General features: G+C 42.1%; 1 protein-coding gene and 1 long non-coding RNA gene across 2 annotated transcripts; both read left to right on the plus strand.

Moving 5' to 3' along the window:
• The first annotated feature begins 5,491 nt into the window (after window positions 1–5,491).
• Window positions 5,492–12,617, plus strand: LOC118095879 (uncharacterized). The gene is made up of 4 exons (XR_004693835.2): window positions 5,492–5,560; window positions 9,274–9,461; window positions 10,265–10,337; window positions 12,402–12,617. It is a non-coding gene; the product is annotated as an uncharacterized LOC118095879 (long non-coding RNA).
• A 5,381-nt stretch (window positions 12,618–17,998) lies between these two features.
• LOC132593028 (uncharacterized) lies at window positions 17,999–20,174 on the plus strand (the record flags this gene model as incomplete). The annotated part of the gene is made up of 1 exon (XM_060281419.1): window positions 17,999–20,174. A coding segment is annotated over exon 1 (1,998 nt), but the record flags the coding sequence as incomplete, so codon positions are not given.
• Window positions 20,175–20,561: the final 387 nt, after the last annotated feature.

Here is a 20,561-nt window from a genome sequence, read left to right on the forward strand (position 1 = left end):
AAGTGGAGGAGAAGAAGAAGAAGGAAAACCAAAGCCTTGCAGTTTGGTTTTCTGCAGCCTCTCTCTTATAGAAGGAATTTGTAGTACAGTAGATTTTTTTATCCTTTGAGGTAATGCTAGGGTTGCCATACGACTGGGATTAGACCGCTGAAAATAGTGTCTGGGACTTTGAGGCTGACTGCCTAAAAAAAGCTCAAGGGTTCCCTAAAAAAATGCTCAACAACTTTTGTGTCCTGGATTTTACTTCTAGAAACATGCTCTGCTCCACCTCACTCTCAGCTTCCATTCTGGAGGATACCATTATTGAATCTGCATTCGTGTGCTAGGCCTGGGGTTTGTGACTCCTCCATCCATCAATTTTGTATGCCCCATTGCCTCTTTTGACCTTGGTTCCCCTGTTCGATTTGGTTCTACAAAGGTGTTCATCCCCCAATCATCAGATTCTCAGTCACCTTTCCTTTTCTGTTGAGTTGGAGAAGAGGGAAACCTCCCCTTTCCACCTCTATTTCAGCTGCTTTCAAAGAGGGAGCAAGGGCTCCAGGTTTCTCCTCCCCCCAAACCTTCCTGCAAAGCAGAGATTAAGCTGTTGTCTTTTGTAGCTAGTTCCAGGTGCTGTCTTCTTAGATGGGAGCAGGCCCACCTCCCGCAGTGGAGCAGGCGCTTGCAATTTTTATATTCCCACAAGGCAAGAGAGACTCGTGAGTGAGTGTTCCACACCTTGTCTTTCAAAGCTTGGCAGGAGGAGCGGAGCAACTTGTTGGGACATCTTTGCTGCTTCTGAACTCTCTGCCTGCTGCTGAACCTGAAGCGTTACTTGCCTTGCCTGAATAAGCATGTATTTCTTACTTCCAAGTAACACCCTCTCTCTGTGAGTGTTGGGCAAAAGTCAGGACGCACACAAATGCCTTATTTCCTGCTTCATTGTAGTCCCCTTTGCTGGCTGTTTTTCCAGAAATATACTCCATTGTCCCAGAAGCAATATGTCATCCCCATGAAGGATTCTCCTACCCATCTTCATTTCTCCCACTGAAATAGATATACTGACATTTCAGGCAACTTTGCCACCACTCTGTAAGGCTCCCCCATTTCTAAGTGTTTAGAAATCCACAGACTAGAGGGAATTTCAGCAGGTGTAGCTTGCGTACAAGGACAAGGCTCTGGCATCTTTAATAGGCACCTTTTATCATATGTGGTAGAAGTGTAAGGTAGTAAAATAACTTTGGGAAATGATATATAATGAATTGAAAAAAAATGTTTAAAATAACTTTTTTCTAAAAAAGAAACCCCTCAAAGCCTTTCTTTCAGGAATTCTAGGTGCCAAAATCCCAAAAGAGCAGAAAATACTATTTATATATGCAACTATGGCTGCACGGATATTATTGGCCCAGAGATGGAAAGAAGATAAAGCCCCGACCAGAGAAGAATGGAAGATTAAGTCGATGGATTATGCTGAAATGACTAAAATGACCAGGAGAATCGGAAATCAGGAAGAGCAAAATTTTAATAAGGAATTGCGAAATTTTAAAATTTATCTTAAAGACCATTGTAAACAGTTAAAAATCATTAGCAGGATTGGAATATCACTTGTAGTTTAATGGTGAATTTTGGATATAACAGAGATATAAAAGATCTGGATTATTAGAAAAGAAGCAGGAGGAAATGATTAACAATAGGACCCACAAAGGGAAGTCCAGGAGATTCTTTGGAATCTTGTCTTTATGTTGTTATGTTGGATACGTGTGTGTAAAATTGTAATCTGAAAAACCAATAAATAAATAAAAAATAGATAAATAAATAAATAAATAACAGCAAAATTCACAGCTATTAATGAAAGGTGCAGAGTCCTTTTGCATCTGTCCACCCTAGAGGTTTGAAAAGAGATGTCCTTGCCAAGGGTGGAGGGCCAAAATTCTGAACACTTGACACTTGCGTAACTTTGGAGTCTAAATTCATACTTGCCATACTGTTGAAGCTAGGGGAGAAGAAAGAAGCAGGCAGTTGACACCTGCTGGAAATCGGACAGCTACTGCAAGGACAAATAAAATGAAATAAAATGCCCTTATATTCTGGATGCACAGCTGGGATTCTGGGACTTCGTGAATACTGGGGTGCCACCTGCTGGATGCAGGCAGCAGCAAGAAAGTTCAATTCAGCTGCAGCGTAACATCTTATTCTTAGAAGAAACAACCCTAAAACTCACCAAGAGGGCCAGGTTGCAGCAAACGGAAGCAGATGTTTCTTGGCACGACGTAAGCCCAAATCTGTGGCCTGTTGCAGTCTCAGACTGGAATTAAGGAGGTGCGATGGAGGCATGATTAAATTTAGACGATGCTCAGATTGCACCCAAAGTCTACTGGGGCAAAGTCGCAGCGGCTGCTCTCCTTCTGAAAAACACAGCAGCCAGCCAGCAGTTTTTTTAAAAATCTGCCTCTGGCATCAATCAGCTTTCAGGTCATAGATAGCGACATCTGTTTTTCTCCCTTTCTTTCGTTGAACCCGAAGAAGTTCACCCGCTTGGACCGCTTGTTAAAGATCTGTTTTGAAAATGCCTTTCCGAAGACGGAAGGGAAACTTAGCTGAAAGTTGCGTCAAAGGTCTTTCTCTAAAGGATCAAGGGGTGGAGGGACTGCAGACAGCCCCCCCCCCGTCCGTCTGTTGCTTTTTCTTGGCACGTGTTGCCAAATTCAACATTGCTTTCTCCAATTTTCACCCAATGTGTTAGTCTTCAAGGAGTTTAATAGACAGACACTTAGCACACCTCGACCTAAGTGAAATTATTGCATGTGTGGAAAGAGGTTTCCATGCAGGGATCTGCTGCGCTTGATGTGGGAATGGGAGAACTGGTCAGTTTTGGCCTCTCTGTTTTCCATTTTTACAATCTTAAGTTCAGTTCTGTGCATTTCCACATCTGTTAACTTTTTTTTAAAGTTCCTTGTGAAAATTCACCGGAATGTTAGTGCTAATTTCTCCTAACGTGGACTTTTTTTGCAAAGCGATTTCCCCTCATGCAATACATTTTTATCTGTTATTTTTACCAGTATATGTATCCTTACATTAAATTTAACCCAATATATGCCATTTTGCACACATTACTTGGCTGGAGAACAACATTACAAGATTTGGATGGTTGTGTTTTGATTTGTGCATTGTTTCGGAAAGTGAAAATTATTTGCGTAGGCTTGCTTATATACGTGAACTGAATTGGATTTCTCCACCCATTCCTACTCCACACACACACACACACACACACACAGAGAGAGAGAGAGAGAGAGAGAGCGCCTCTTTCACAGGGAGTAAAACCCAGAAAACTACCAACACATACATAATTATACAAGTACAGTGGTACCTCTACTTACAAATAACTCTACTTATGAATGTTTCTACTTACGAATGGAGCTCTGTCCGCCATCTTGGATGCGGTTTAGATAGGATTTTTCTACTTACGAATTTTTAGATAGGGTTGCTTCGACTTACGAATTTTGTCTCCCAATGCATTCCTATGGGATTCCGACTTACAATTTTTTTCGAATTACGAATGTGCGTTCGGAATGCATTAAATTCATAAGTAGAGGTACCACTGTAGCTCATAGATACGTTCACGTGGAAGTTTTTAAGTGAAGCACTATGCACTTCCATATGCTCAGCCTTCTGTGATTTATACAGTTCTCTGAATCTTAGCGCTGTGGATCCCTGGTCTTAGTGCTGTGAGCGTTGTGGATCCCTGGCCTTAGTGCTGTGGGAGTCCCAAAACGCAACGGGGATATATATATGGATGGAAATGGTTTATTGAATATTTACAGATGAATTATTAACAGATAAAAATCATTGGCAGGATTATTGTAACAATCTGCAGTTTTATAAGAGTATATATTTAAAGAAGATGAATAAATGAGCAAATTAAGTTAATTTGGATAGGGAGAAGATATTAAAAATAAATTTAGGGAACCGCAGAAAGAAGGGGATGGAAGTCATGTTTTGAAATGTCAAAATGAATGTAAAACTGGTGAAATGTATAAACTTGAAAAGTATAAACAAATAAATAGAATGGAAGAAGGTCAGACATATTCATATTGAAAGCACACCCATTTCCCACCCCCCTTTAATATATAGCAAAGCAGTGTTTTTATTGACACCAGGATACCTTTCTCTCCCAGGGCCAACTGGATTGCAGCAGGAGAGAAAAGAGTTAAACAAACTGCTGCATTCTAAAACTAGAAAGATTGCCTTGCAGCTATTAATCGTTCGATTAAACCAACACAGATCCCCAAGTGACCCATTTAGCATCACATGTAAAAAGCTGTAACCCTGTATATGCTTATCAGGGGGTAAATCTCATTGGACTCAATGGGAGAAGAGGTTTTAGATGGTATCCTTGCCGTCAGTGTGGCCTATGAAGTTCACAGATCTCTTTGGTTTTATTTCATTATTTGCCTCTCGTTAGCTTACAACCCATCAGGTTGGCACTGAGAATATTATCAGTCCATTTTTGATAATAGTTCTAGCAGGACCATGAAGACACAGTATGATGAAAGCTTACCTTTCCCTCTTTCAGTCTAAACCAGGCATCCCCAAACTGCGGCCCTCCAGATGTTTTGGCCTTCAACTCCCATGATCCCTAGCTAACAGGATGATGGGAATTGTAGTCCAAAACATCTGGAGGGCCGAAGTTTTGGGGATGCCTGGTCTAAACAGAAGTTGCTTGTTTTTTCGTTACTACTCTATGGACCTGAAGAACAGAATGAGTGTCCAAACCAGAAATTTTCAGGCCCTGTTGTGAAACCAGCTTTCCAGGAATGAAGTGGAGGGAAGCTGGAGGCAAGTAGTGGGAACTGAGCATTTCACTTTGCACCAAGAAAGAGAGGTTTGTCGAGGGTGAAGGATCAGGCCTCTGAGACTTAAAAATAGTAGCACTCTCTGAATGATTACCACTTGACGGATTACTGCAGGCAACATATATCTCCTACTTAGGGTTGGGGAGGAAATTCAATTCCATTTGCATCCCATCTATCAAATTTGCCATTTCCAAAAATGAATGAGAACTGAAACACAGCCACCTTTCGAAGTTTTCACTCCTCTGAATTTTGTGATGCAGCTCTCCAACCCAACAGTGTTTGCAAAATGCAAATACCAGGAAGGTGTAAATAAAAATCGGCATATCATTGAAAATAACATACACACCATGAGCTATAACACTAGATGCTTTGTGCTTCTGTTTTTTTTTCCTTTCCCCCCTTTTAAAGGCGATTCTTTCCATTTTATCTTCAGGTGGACCAAAAACAAATAGATAATTAATCACTCGCATTTAGGGGGGCGGGAACCCACGATCTAGTTCTTGCCAGCAAAATGTTTTCAGGTGGGTGAACTGCCAGGGGAGGGACGGAACCCGCTGGTTGCAAAGGGCTATTAAGTGTCCCCTTTATGCTGGGTGGGGGTGAGAGGGGGGAGGGGGGAAAGGGTATAAAAATCCCCCAAGAGCTGCCACAGATTGAGACCGAGAGGCAACACAGAAGGACCCACCCAGGACAGCACATTCCTGTTTCCAGCTTCCAAAAGGCTCAGGGTAAAAAATTTGGTGTGGTTGGGATGAAGCACCTGGGACCAATTTCTCTAGTCAGGTGTCTTGCTTGGAGGAAATTTCCTTTCAAGGCTCTTGAAATCCTGCTGTGCACCCTGATACTTCCCTGGCTTGTAGGTACAAGAGGGAACAACTATAGGATTTTCTCTCTCCTTTCTTTGCCAGCTTCTGCTGGGGAAACGGGTCCAGGCAGAAGCGGGGAGTGTTTGGCCCTACTGATGGAAAGGTCTTGGGAGGTGATAAAAGTATTTTCTTTTTCGATCATAATTTTTATTCATTAAAAAAAAAATTCACAGCTAGCAAAATTCACTGGAAGAATTAGAGGACAAGCAAAACAAAAAATAAAAAAGAATGGAGGATCTTTGATGAGTATATATTGAATGATAAGATATCCTAAATCCAAACGGCAGAACAAAATTGAACCTAAATTGAAGTTAAAGGGTAGATTATATGTTAATAGAATAAGAAATATGCGATATAGTAAGGTTAATATATGTAAATTACAGAGAGAAGAATTGGAAGTCAGCATAGAGAAGATGTAAATGATTAATTTATATTTTTGCTCCTTTTTTTCTTTTTTCTTTTCCTATTGTATATGATTTATATATGCAGAATGTTTTTTGAGTAAACACGTTGTGTGTTAATGTTTTTAAAGAAAGAAACTAATAATTTTTTTTTTTAAAAAAATAATTTTTATTCGTTTTCAGTTACAGCAATCCAATAATAGCCTCATTATAACAATACCAAATTATAACACAATTAATAATACCAATCATTGAGATGCCAAATTATGCAAATTAAGATGCCCCCGTGTGCTAGAATTAATGGTTTGATTATTTTCTTTGTCTCTGCGTTCCAAAATCTTACCCATTTCAATTATGCTCTAGTCCAAATACCAATCCCTTATATCGCAACGGCAGTTTTAACGACTTCCATTCGTATTGACGTACTGAATGATTTCTACATCTACAGATGAAGCATTCAAACTCTCTCCTTCCTATGTGTGGCAATTTTTCTGTCCGTAGTGTTTCTTCCTGTCTTTGTAATATATTATGCCAGGTGTTGCTGCTCTCCATCATGCCTTGGGAGGTGCTAGTGTACCATTTTTGTTTCAGAAGATCTGCTTTGCTCCGCCCCTGGTTCATTGCTTGCAGTTACCAAAGTCACACTGTCCCAGTAAATTTTCTGTTTCTGCCATCTTTATCTCAGATAAAAGTGTCTTGCTTGGAGGAAATTTCCTTTCAAGGCTCTGTCACCAGCTGTGCATTCTGAGACTTTCCTGGCTTGTGGGGCGGGAGGAGATTTTCTCTCTCCTTTCTTCGCTAGCTACTGCTGGGGAAATGGGTCCAAGGAGAAACGGGGAGTGTTTGGCACCAGCAATGGTCTTGGGAGGTGATAAAATATTTTTGACCATTCTGTTTTTCCACATGTGGTGGGAGTGTGAGAGGATTAAACAATTTTGGGATTTGGTTTATAATGAATTAATTTTTTTTTGAAATGCACGTTTCCAAAAAAAGCCAGAGGCCTTTTCGCTGGGATTAGTGGACAAAGAAATTCCAAAAATGGATTTAAGATTTTTCATGTATGCCACTGTGGCTGCTAGGATTCTTATCGCCCAGAAATGGAAAACAAATGAAATCCCATCTATTACAGAGTGGCAAACGAAGGTTTTAGAATTTATGGAATTAGCCAAACTAACTAACTAGGTTCAGGACCTAGAAGATGTGAAGTTCCGATTAGAATGGAGTAAATTTATAGAATACGCTAAGGGCAATTACAAGGGTATGAAAACGTTAGTGGTAATAGCATAACTTCTACAATGATGTAAATATGATGTAAATAGAGAATACGAAATAGGATTGATATAATTTACCATTCGGTGGAAGGAAGGAAGTCAAATGTTTTGGATTATATGTATTGTTGAATCATTGTTATGATTAATGAAAACGAATATATATATATATATATATATATATATATATATATATATATATATCTTCATTCTGAACTATCAAGTGCAGCCTGCTGAGGGTGGAAGAAAGGCTTCACATACAAGTCTGTGTGCTTCCATGAAACTTTTGGCTGGCCTGAGAGGTGAAAAGAAGGATGGGCTTTGATCTGGTCCAAGATGGCTCAGAGCTCATCCTTTTGGGCGGCGCTTTCAGAGCATGGGTCCACACTTTAAAGCTCCGTGTCCAGGCGGCGTTTCCCCCTGCCCGGGAAAACCTATGTTTTACCGCTTGAGCTGAGCAAATGCCATTCTTCGGAAAACCCAGTTGTCATTTGCTCTAATCAAACATGAGTTTTTCTGGACAGAGAGAGGAGAGAGAGAGAGAGAGAGAGAGAGAAAGAAAGAAAGAAAGAAAGAAAGAAAGAAAGAAAGAAAGAAAGAAAGAAAGAAAGAAAGAAAGAAAGTGTTCAGACACAGAGCTTTAAAGGCTGCATCTGTGCCTAGAAACATAGCACAAAAGTCAGAGTGAGCCCTTAGGTTCACTGTAAAGGTAAAGGTAAAGGGACCCCTGACCATTAGGTCCAGTCGTGACAGACTCTGGGGTTGCGCGCTCATCTCGCATTATTGGCCGAGGGAGCCGGCGTATAGCTTCCAGGTCATGTGGCCAGCATGACAAAGCCGCTTCTGGCAAACCAGAGCAGCACATGGAAACGCCGTTTACCTTCCCGCTGTAGCGGTTCCTATTTATCTACTTGCATTTTGATGTGCTTTCGAACTGCTAGGTTGGCAGGAGCTGGGACCAAGCAACGGGAGCTCACCCCGTCACAGGGATTCGAACCGCCGACCTTCTGATCAGCAAGCCCTAGGCTCAGTGGTTTAACCACAGCGCCACCTGGGTCCCTAGGTTCACTGTATCAGATGCAAAAGGATAAGGTTGCCGTAATGTTTATGAGTCTTAAAACAGGCACCAAGGAGGAGGATTAATGCTGTAGAACATGTCCAGCATTGAGGTCAGCACTCATGTGCATCGGCCTGCCTAGCTTCACACAGTTTCCAGATCCTCCAAGTCTCCCTATTTCCCAGGGACAGTCCTGGATTTACAGAAGCCGTCCCACTTTTATGACTTGATCCCGGAATGTCCTGCTTTTCCTTAGGACGTTCCTAATTTCATTGGAGGGTATGGAGTTATGTGACCCCTGAGCCAAGGAGATAAGTAACTAGACTACCTTTAGAAGACTTCTGAAGGCAAATCTGAAAGGTTTTTTTTTTTTTTAAAAAAATGCTTAATGTTTTATTATGTTTTCATATATGTTGGGCAACCCAGGGCAGGCTATAAATAATAAAATGATGATGATGATTGAATAGGATGTCCCTATTTTCATCGGAGAAATGTTGGAGGGTATGAGTTCCCCATACACTAGCTCATATTGAACTTACACAATTCCATGGACATAGCAATGTGTGGTTAATAAAACAATCTATGGCCTTTTAAACTGTTTTTGTGTGTGTACTGTTTTTTGTTAGTTACTATTTATGTATTTTTGTGTCTTTATAATGTAAACTGCCCTGTGATCCTCGGATGTAGAATAATAATAATAATAACAACAACATCAAATTCTTCTTATGAACAGTAGTGCTCTAGCTAGTTAGCTACATATACTGTAATAAGGCTTAGTGATGTTGACATCCATTGCCTCCCAAGATGCCTTGGTAGCATTCAGACTTTTCCCTCCCCTTCCCAATACAGATGATCGCTCCACGGAGATTCCGCCTCTCCTTCTTCACCTTCGCTTGCTGTCTGGCTGTGTTTCTCAGCCACATTGGGGACACGGCACGCATTGCTCCCGAATTCCCCGGCAAAGATGCTCCACTCGACCAACTGGTTCAATATTACAACGAGTACCAGCAATACCACAACTCAATCAACCGTCCCAGGTTAAGCGAAATGCATTTAATTCTTCATGCAGACCCCCTTTTTACCTTCTAGAGCATTTTGAGAAACCAGGGCCGTCTTAAGCATATGCGTCGCTGGGGTGCAAAGATCCTCCTGGCACCCCACCCCCACCCGCGGTTGCCCAGAGTTGTCAACCTTTTTTTAGGGAGCTGACACCATGCTTATCTCTGCTCTACAAAAGAAAACCGGAAACATAAGGAGCCCGGCGCAACAAACCAGCCCGAAGCGTCGGCGACTGAGTGAAGCCGGGCGCCTCATGGTGTAAGCAGCGTGTACTGGGCAGGCCTCTCCATGGCCCTACGCCAAAGCAGCGTGTACTGGGCAGGCCTCTCCATGGCCCTACGCCAATCCCAGGCATGCAGGAGGGCAGAGCTGGCTGGCCACCTCAGTGCCTCGCTAGCTTGCTCGCCCCCAAACTTGCAGCGCAAAGCTGCTCGCAGCAGAAGAGCCCACTGCGGCGCTCCAACTGACGGGTGGGCTCTTCCCCGGACTCCAACTCTCAGGGCCCGGACTCTCGGCCTGGCGCCCCTGATAGCCCAGTGTCTGGGTGCCCCACACCCCTGGTGCCTATGGTTATGACGGCCCTGTGAGAAACGCTCCACAAGACTCGCTAGTTCTCATTAAAAGGCAGAATGCAGAGAGAGAGAGAGAGAGAGAGAGAGAGAGAGAGAGAGAGAGAGAGAGAGAGAGAGAGAGAGAGAGAGATTGTGGTACTGTATAGGAATGAATTGTTGTTGGTGATGGTAAAGACCGTTTGACAAACCAGCTTTTCATCTTCACCCAGATATGGTAAGCGATCTAGCAGTCAGGCAGTCTGCGGAGATCCAAGCGCCAGATTGGACTGTTCATACTGACAAGTAAGTTTTATTTTTGGAACTGGTGCAGATTTCTCAGACGCATTTCCCAATCCACTTTCCACCCATACACACATTTCTGCAAGCAGTTCCCCCCGAATATAGTGCACTTTTCTGGGTTGTTAGGCTAATATATCTGCACATGTTTTGCTAATGCACACATTTTTGACCTCATTGTTTTGGTTGGAGAACTGCATTGCAAAAATAAAATAAAATAAGATAAGATTAAAAAAAACAACAACCTGAATGTCAAAGGATAGTTGTGTTTCAGCCTGCTTATTGGTTTGAGAACTGCCAATTAGATGGTTTCTCATTAGAATGCAAGCAAAGTTGGATTTCTCAACTTTGGAATTTGCTGCCAAGGAGTGTGGTGGAGTCTCCTTCTTTGGAGGTCTTTAAGCAGAGGCTTGACAGCCATATGTCAGGAATGCTTTGATGGTGTTTCCTGCTTGGCAGGGGGTTGGACCCTTGTGGTCTCTTCCAATTCTATGATTCTCCCCACATTGATTCGGTTGTGAAGGAATATGGCATGCTGGAAGATAGAGTCCTTGGTTTTTGCCTTCGATGTGTTTGAGCATATCCTTTTGCTGGAGTACTTTTGTCCCCAGTGTAGGGTTGCCGTATTTCAAGAGGTAAGAATCCAGACAGAAAAAGTTGTTGAGCCATCAGCCGCTGCCTGTGCTGGTGCCAGAGCCCAGGCCAATTGCGCCGGAGCCCAAACATGAACCTGATTGCAGGCGCACAACATAATATCAAACAACAACAACAAAACCGAAACTCAGACAATTGCATTAAATTGTAGAAATGGGCATGTAGGCCCCCGCAAAGAGGATATTTCCGGGATTTCGTGGATGTATGGCAACCCTACCCAAATGGCTGTCAACATCAGGCCCTGATTGTTGGGACAAGCATTGTGGTTTGCATGTAGGGATATGGTTTGCATCAAGTTGACTGGGCCTGTGACAGATGAAGGCCCAAATGACCTTTCTGGGTGGACAGGAGCTATAACACAATAGGATTCACAGGTGTAGCCTAAGGTGTCAGCGGCTCCTGGTTGGTTGCCCAGGAAAGTTTCTTGCTCTCCTTTTTTTATTTCAATCTTTACAGAGAGAGGCTATAGTACCCAGCCTCTTGGATAATGGCGTGGTCCCAAGTGAATTCTCCACACCCGGTCTCTCCCACTTCCTCATTCGTCATTCTCATCATCTCCTCTACTGTCAGGGACCATGCTGAGGAGGGCTGCACTGAGGAGGAATGGTGGGAGCGTCCCCCTGATCCGGATCCTGAATCTTCCCAGGAGCAGGAGGACAGTATAGATTTGGAACAGTGGTTTGCAGAGGGACATAGTTTAGAAGGCAGAAGCTGGGAAATACAGGATGGGGAACAGCTAGGAGAAGAAACACTGGGAGAGAGAGGGTTAACAGATTCACAGTTTCTGGACAGCATTCCTTTGCTCAGCCCAGGGTCAAGAAGAGCTCAGAAAATGTCAGAACAGAAAGCACAGAGGGTACAAACTCAGATTACAAGACTTAGATTAATAGGGACGGAGGGGGTGTAAGCCTTAATTGGGAACACTGCCATTCTGGGTAGATGCATCCTTTTGGCCTTCGCTGTGTTTATTTTAAAAAAACTAACTGGTAAGAATTCCCTTTCATTTGATCTGCTTATTTATGGCCATGGGGGAAGAAGCCAATTCCCTGATGCCTGACATCTAGGGGTGCTGAAATGTGCCGTCTTTGAGCTCTTTGCTCTCCTACTTTCAAGGTTCGCCAGGTTCTGGGAGATGTAGGGTCTGGGCTGCTTTCTAAGGACCATGTGTAAGCTGGGTGTTGTTGTGGCTCTCCCATGATTTCCCAGCTTTCCCCCTCATCTGCCTCTGAGCTGTGACCGCCTTCAAATCCCAGTTCAAAATCTATACTGTCTTCCTCTTCCTCCTCCCTGGAAGGGTCAGGATGGGGAGGATGTCTCCACCATTCCTCCTCTGCCCAGTCCCTGATATAAGGAGAGATGGGGAATCTCCCACTCGCAGCTTCTATTGGATTCTTCCATTGCTTCTTTCATGGACAGGTCCACAAGGAGGATGGCTGCAAGCCTTCCAGACAGAACCCTGATTTGCTCCATGATCCTCTTCACCTGACTTCTTCATATGATGGCTGCCTGCTTCCGAGCAAGACATTCCCTACTGGGCATTCCCTTCCTCTCCTCTTCAACTAACTGTTGAATTTAATCATTATAATAAAGCAAGATTCTTGTTGCAATCTGGTCGCCTTTCAATGTGCAACCACTGAAATCAAGTGCGGACACATCTTGCAGTATCTGCTGTTGAAGTGCTTTGGTGGTACAGTCATACCTCGGTTTAAGTATGCTTTGGTTTGAGTACTTTCAGTTTAATTACTCCACGGACCCATCTGGAACGGATTAATCCACTTTCCATTACTTTCAATGGGAAAGTTCACTTCAGGTTAAGTATGAGTGTAATTGGTTCTGGAAGTCCGTACTTAACCTGAAGCGTACTTAACCTGAAGTACTTAACCTGAAGTACGCTTTCCCTAAACAGGGCTGCCTTCAGATGCCTTCAGAAGGCCCTCTGCCTAGTTCCATGTAACCTCACTTCTCGCAGTGAAGGAACCGCCAGAAGGCCCTCGGAGCTGGACCTCAATGTCTGGGCTTAACAATGGGGGTGGAAACGCTCCTTCAGGTATACTGGATTGAGGCCGTTTAGGGCATTAAAGGTCAGCACCAACACTTTGAATTGTGCTCGGAAACATACTGGGAGCTAATGTAGGTCTTTCAGGACAGGTGTGATGTGGTCTCGGTGGCCACTCCCAGTCACCGGTCAAGCTGCTGCATTCTGGATTAATTGTAGTTTCCAGGTCACCTTCAAAGGTAGCCCCACATAGTATGCATTGCAGTAGTCCAAGCGGGAGATAACCAGAGCATGCACCACTCTGCCAAGACAGTCTGCGGGCTCTCCTTAACAATCTACAGTTCCCAGGACTCCCAGATGCCATGAATGTCAAAGTGGCATTAGGGTGTGGATGTGACCCCTATGTGGCTAAAATGGGACCTTCCACACAAGAGTGAAGTATCAGTAGAATCACATGCCAAGTGGGGGGGGAACCCTAAGAAGTGAACCTCAAAAATAGCCCAGTGTAGACTGCACCAGCCACTATAAGTCACCACAGGAAGCTGATTGAAGCAGAAAATTGGGCAGAGGAATGGAACAGAGTATTCTGCGGTAAGGTGGGAGGAATGGAACAGAGTATCCTGCAAAAGGGTATGCAAGGCGGGAGGAATGGAACGGAGTATCCTGTGGAAGGGCATGCAATACAGAGGATTGGAATGGTGTATCCTGCGAAGGGGTATGTAAGGTGGGGGGAATGGAACAAAGTATCCTGCGAAAGGGTATGCAAGGCAGAGGAATGGAATGGAGTATCCTGTGGAAGGGCATGCAAGCTTGCTGGCATCCTAGACAAGAGCTCTCAACACTGTCAATTTGTGTTGCAGGTCGCATTGGTAAAAATTCTGTTACCTAATTCCCCATCCTCCCCACCCCACTCCCCCTTTCTTACCATGCTCCCAAGGTTGCAATGTAGTGACACAAAGGTTCTGGCTTGGAGAGGTTCCTCTGCAGTCTCTGGCACTGCAGAACACAGGTGGGGGACCTTTATACCTCTTCCTCCTTCCTCCTTCTCTTTGCATCTCCACTCAGCTTAAGGTAGATATTTTCACAATCTCTACTTCTGGCTAATCTCCTGCTTTCATAGTTGACATAATGACCTATGGTGCGGCTTCATAACCTGCACAAATGAAAAGGACCACTCACAGCTTCCTAAACCCTTTCTTTGAGAAAGAAAAACTAAGGACCTTTCCAGACAGTCCCGTCCCCCCCTTTGGCAGGTATGTTATGCAACATAGAATCTTTTTTAATTTTTTTAATAAAAAATACTTTATTCATTTTCCTTTAAAATACAAAACATACATACAAAACAAAACATAAGGAACAATAAATAAAATAATACAAAACAAAATCATAACAAAAAACATAACCAAATTCCCAACAGAATCATAATTAAATCATATTCCAAACCATAGTCAAAACAAAACATAACACAACACAATTTGTATACAACCAAATAAACAAAATTAAACATAACATAAATAATAATGAAATCTTATTTTCCCTCCAAATCCTGTGCCCACTTAATCATAACTTCTTTTGTTAATTCATCTTTTGTTTCCCACTCTAATCATAAATCATAGAATTGTTTTATATATTTCCCTTTCCCCTCTAATAAAATTTCCCCAAATTTAGACATTTCTTTTTCAAATCCAATTTCACTATCTTTTTTAATCCTTTCATTATTTGGAAATACTGAAGCCAAACGTTACAATATTTTTTAATTTCACTATACAGTAATACCTCGGGTTACGAACGTGATCCGTTCCGGATCGCAGTTCGTAACCCGAATAGTTCGCAAACCGAGCGCGATGGGCGCCGCCATTTTGCGCATGCGCAAAGCGCGATTTTCACTATTTTCGCGCTTTGCGATCGCCCGCGCGCGCGCACACAGCGAAAACACTTCCGGGGGTGCGCAGTTCGTAACCCGAACTGTTCGCAAACCGAGGTGGTCGTAACCCGAGGTACGACTGTACTCTTTTAATTTCAATTTCCCATCTACTTCTTCAAGTAAATCTTTGTACATCGGCCAATTTCCTTCCAAATTGTTTCTCTTTACTGCTATAATTTCTTTTGGTGATACCCACCATGGCACTCTTGGCTCCAATATACGTTGATATTTTTTCCATATTTTAAACACAGATTTTCGTATAATATTATTCCAAAAACAATTATGTTTTTCCATTTTTTCCTTTAATAAATATAGATGCCACCCATGCCCCAACCCGAAACCTTCCAGATCCAGAACTTCATCTTTCAATTCCATCCACTCCTTTAACCATAATAGGGCAGCTGCGTCATGATATAATTTGAATTCTGGTAGGCCTAATCCTCCTCTTTCTTTTTTATCCACTAATAATTTATACCTTATTCTTGGTTTTTTACCTTCCCAAACAAATGTGCTTATATCTTTTTTTTCCAATTTTCAAAACATTTTGATCCTCCTAAAATTGGCAAATTTTTAAATAAAAACATGAGTTTTGGCAAAATACTCATTTTAACAATGGAAATTCTTCCCAGTCGCAAGATTTTTAATTTACTCCATGATTCCATTGTATGTTTGATATCCTTCCATGTCTTTTCATAGTTTTCTTGATAAAGATCAATACTCTTTACTGTCATGTTTATTCCTAAATATTTATTTTCCCCCCTTAATTTCAATTCCAGTTGCCTCTTGTAATTCCTTTTTTCCTTTTCTTCTACATTCCTGATTAAAATTTCACTTTTCTTTAAATTTATTTTAAACCCCTCCCACTTTCCGAATTCCCTTACTTTTTCTAATACTTTGGGTATTGTCACGGTCCGGTCGGCGGGCAGTTGAAGCCCTGGCTGAGGACGTCAGGACCAGAGGCAAGATGGTGGTGTAGAAGCAGGAACAGGTGCAGAACTGAGGGTCCAGCAGCAGGCAGTCGCAGGGTCAAGGGTCAAGGTGGAGGTGAAGGTCTGGGAGTCAAGAAGCAAGGCGTCGGCAAGGTGAAGGCTCAAGGAACAAGAAGCAAGGCGAAGGTCCAAGGGTCGAGGAGCAAGGAGTCGGCAAGGCAAGGGTCCAAGGAGCAAGGCGTCGGCAAGGCAAGAGTCCAAGGAGCAAGGCGTCGGCAAGGCAAGAGTCCAAGGAGCAAGGCGTCGGCAAGGCAAGGGTCCAAGGAGCAAGACGTCGGCAAGGCAAGGGTCCAAGGAGCAAGGTGTCGGCAAGGCAAGGGTCCAAGGAGCAAGAGGCCATATGCAACAAGGCAGAGATATCGTTGCTGTGGCAAAGAGCTGAAGGGAAATGCTGAGCTTTTATCCCTCCCAGCTCCTGCCACCAGGTGCAGTGAGTTACCAAGTGGCCTCACCTGAGTGGCCACTCCTTGCTTCTCCAGCACAAGCTGAGGCAAACCCCAGTCCTGGAAAGCACTACAGGGCCCAGAGCCTGACTCCTGCCCAGACTCCTGACAGGTATGCTCTTTATTGGATTTTCCGTGGTGACCACTATATCATCCGCATATGCCCTTATCTTGTAATTTCTCTTTCCAATTTTAATCCCTTCAATTTCTTTTTCTTCCCTTATGCTTTTCAATAGAACCTCTATCACTATTATGAATAATAAAGGGGATAATGGGCAACCCTGTCTCTTACCTTTATGTATTTTAATCTCCTCTGTCAATACTCCATTTATTATAATTTTGGCTCTTTGATTTTCATAAATTATTTCAATTCCCTTTTTGATCTTTTCTCCAATTTCCAACACCTCTAATACTTTTTTCAGAAAAACCCAATTAACATTATCAAATGCCTTTTCTGCATCTATTGCCATAATGGCTGCTTGTTTACCTCCATCATTATCCAAACACTCTAAAATATTAACTATATTTCTTATGTTATTTTTTAAACTGTCTTCCTTTAACAAAGCCTGCCTGATTTTCATGTATTATTTCTTTTAATATCAAATTTATTCTGTTAGCCAATACACCTGTAAATATTTTATAATCACAATTCAAAAGTGAAATGGGTCTATAATTTGATGGGGATTCCGAATCAGTATTTTGTTTTGGTAATAATGTTATAGTTGCTTCTCTCCACGACTCTGGGATTATTCCTTTATCTAAAACATCATTCATTACTTTATTTAACAGTTTTATTATTAAATCTTCTAATCTTTTATAATATTCTATAGGTATCCCATCCGGTCCTGGCGATTTTCCAATTTTCATCTTCTTTAACACCTCCCTTATTTCCATTTCTGTAATGTTCTCATTTATTTTTTTAATTTTTTCCTCTGATATTTTTGGTAATTTATATCTTTTTATAAATTCTTCTATTCCCTGTTCATTTTCTTCCCCTTTCCGATAGAGGTTTGCATAAAATTTTTCAAAGGCTTCTCTTATTTCTTTTGGTTTTTCAATTACTTTCCCATTTATTTTTATTCTATTAATCCATCTTTCATTTTTTCTTTTTTTTTCAATTGCCACGCTAGTAGCTTCCCAGGTTTGTCTGCCCACTCGAAATTTTTGTATCTCCAGAATTGTATTTCTTTATCTATTTCTTGTTCTATTAAATTATCATATTCTTTTCTTAATATATTGATTTCCTGATTTATATCTTTTTTATTGGTTCTATATAATATTTTTTCCTTCCTTTTTATTTCTTCCATCAATTTCACTTTTTTCTCCTCTTTTTGTTTCCTATCTAGCTTATTCTGCTGGATGAAATAGCCTCTAGCCACCGCTTTCCCTGCATCCCAAATTGTCTTAAATTCTACTTCACCATTGTAATTTACTTTAAAATATTCTTTCATTAATTCGTGCACTTTATGTATTGTATTTTCATTTTTTAATAAAAAATCTATTCATCCTCCACCTTTTGCTTCTTCCTTGATCTTTCCCTTCTACTCCAATCATTACTGGATTATGACCAGTTAGTGTTTTTGGTAATATTTCCACCTTTCCAAGCCTTGTTGTTAGATTTTTTGGGATCCAAATTTCATCAATCCTACTGGCTTTCTGCCCCTTCATGGATCAATGCCTTGTCGTGGCGAAGGGGCTTGAATAACTCAGAGAAGCTATGAGCTATGCCATGCAGGGCCACCCAAGATGGACAGGTCATAGTGGAGAGTTTTGACTAAACGTGATCCACCTGGAGAAGGAACTGGCAAGCCACTCCAGTATCCCTGCCAAGAAAACTCCATGGACAAAGACAACAGGCATATAAAAGTTATGACGCTGGAAGATGAGCCCCTCAGGTCGGAAGGCGTCCAACATGCTACTGAGGAAGAGCGGAGGACAAGTACAAGTAGATTCAGAGCTGATGAAGCGGCTGGGCCAAAGCCGAAAGGACGCTCAGTTGCGGATATGCCTGGAAGCGAAAGGAAAGTCCGATGCTGTAAAGAAAAATATTGCATAGGAACCTGGAATGTAAGAACCATGAGTGGAGGTAAGCTGGATGTGGTCAAAAATGAGATGACAAGAATAAATATCGACATCCTGGGCATCAGTGAACTAAAATGGAAGGGAATGGGCGAATTCCGTTCGGGTGACTATCATATCTACTACTGTGGGCAAAAATCCTGTAGTAGAAATGGAGTGGCCCTCATAGTCAACAAAAGAGTGGCAAAAGCTGTAATGGGATGCAATCTCAAAAATGACAGAATGATCTCGATACGAATCCAAGGCAGACCTTTTAACATCACAGTAATCCAAGTTTATGCACCAACTACTGGAGCTGAAGAAAGTGAAATTGACCAATTCTATGAAGACCTACAACACCTTCTAGAAATGACACCAAAGAAGGATGTTCTTCTCATTACAGGGGATTGGAATGCTAAAGTAGGGAATCAAGAGATAAAAGGAACAACTGGCAAGTTTGGCCTTGGAGTTCAAAATGAAGCAGGGCAAAGGCTAATAGAGTTCTGTCAAGAGAACAAGCTGGTCATCACAAACACTCTCTTCCAACAACACAAGAGACGACTCTACACATGGATATCACCAAATGGGCAGCATCGAAATCAGATTGATTATATTCTCTGCAGCCAAAGATGGAGAAGCTCTATACAATCAGCAAAAACAAGACCTGGAGCTGACTGTAACTCAGATCATCAGCTTCTTATAGCAAAATTCCAGCTTAAACTGAAGAAAGTAGGAAAAACCACTGGGCCAGTAAGATACAATCTGAATCAAATCCCTTATGAATACACAGTGGAAGTGAGGAACAGGTTTAAGGATTTAGATTTGGTGGACAGAGTGCCTGAAGAACTATGGATGGAGGCTCGTAACATTATACAGGAGGCAGCAACGAAAACCATCCCAAGGAAAAGGAAATGCAAGAAAGCAAAATGGCTGTCCAACGAGGCCTTACAAATAGCGGAGGAGAGGAGGCAAGCAAAATGCAAGGGAGATAGGGAAAGATACAGGAAACTGAATGCAGATTTCCAAAAAACAGCAAGGAGAGACAAGAGGGTCTTCTTAAATGAGCAATGCAAAGAAATAGAGGAAAACAATAGAATGGGGAAAACCAGAGATCTGTTCAAGAAAATTGGAGATATGAAAGGAACATTTCGTACAAAGATTACCATAATCAAGGACAAAACTGGTAAGGACCTAACAGAAGCAGAAGACATCAAGAAGAGGTGGCAAGAATACACAGAGGAATTATACCAGAAAGACATGGAGGTTTCGTACACCCCAGGTAGTGTGGTTGCTGACCTTGAGCCAGACATCTTGGAGCGTGAAGTCAAATGGGCCTTAGAAAGCACTGCTAATAACAAGGCCAGTGGAAGTGATGATATTCCAGCTGAACTATTTAAAATTTTAAAAGATGATGCTGTTAAGGTGCTACACCCAATATGCCAGCAAGTTTGGAAAACTCAGCAATGGCCAGAGGATTGGAGAAGATCAGTCTACATCCCAATTCCAAAGAAGGGCAGTGCCAAAGAATGCTCCAACTACCGCACTATTGCGCTCATTTCACACGCTAGCAAGGTTATGCTTAAAATTCTACAAGGCAGGCTTAGGCAGTATGTGGACCGAGAACTCCCAGAAGTGCAAGCTGGATTTCGAAAGGGCAGAGGAACCAGAGACCAAATAGCAAACATGCGCTGGATTATGGAGAAAGCTAGAGAGTTCCAGAAAAACATCTACTTCTGCTTCATTGACTATGCAAAAGCCTTTGACTGTGTCGACCACAGCAAACTATGGCAAGTTCTTAAAGAAATGGGAGTGCCTGATCACCTCATCTGTCTCCTGAGAAATCTCTATGTGGGACAAGAAGCTACAGTTAGAACTGGATATGGAACAACTGATTGGTTCAAAATTGGGAAAGGAGTACGACAAGGTTGTATATTGTCTCCCTGCTTATTTAACTTATATGCAGAATTCATCATGCGAAAGGCTGGACTAGATGAATCCCAAGCCGGAATTAAGATTGCCGGAAGAAATATCAACAACCTCAGATATGCAGATGACACAACCTTGATGGCAGAAAGCGAGGAGGAATTAAAGAACCTTTTAATGAGGGTGAAAGAGGAGAGCGCAAAATATGGTCTGAAGCTCAACATCAAAAAAACCAAGATCATG

The sequence above is a fragment of the Zootoca vivipara genome, chromosome 13 (assembly GCF_963506605.1).
Source record: "Zootoca vivipara chromosome 13, rZooViv1.1, whole genome shotgun sequence".
In the NCBI taxonomy this organism is placed as follows: Eukaryota; Metazoa; Chordata; class Lepidosauria; order Squamata; family Lacertidae; genus Zootoca; species Zootoca vivipara.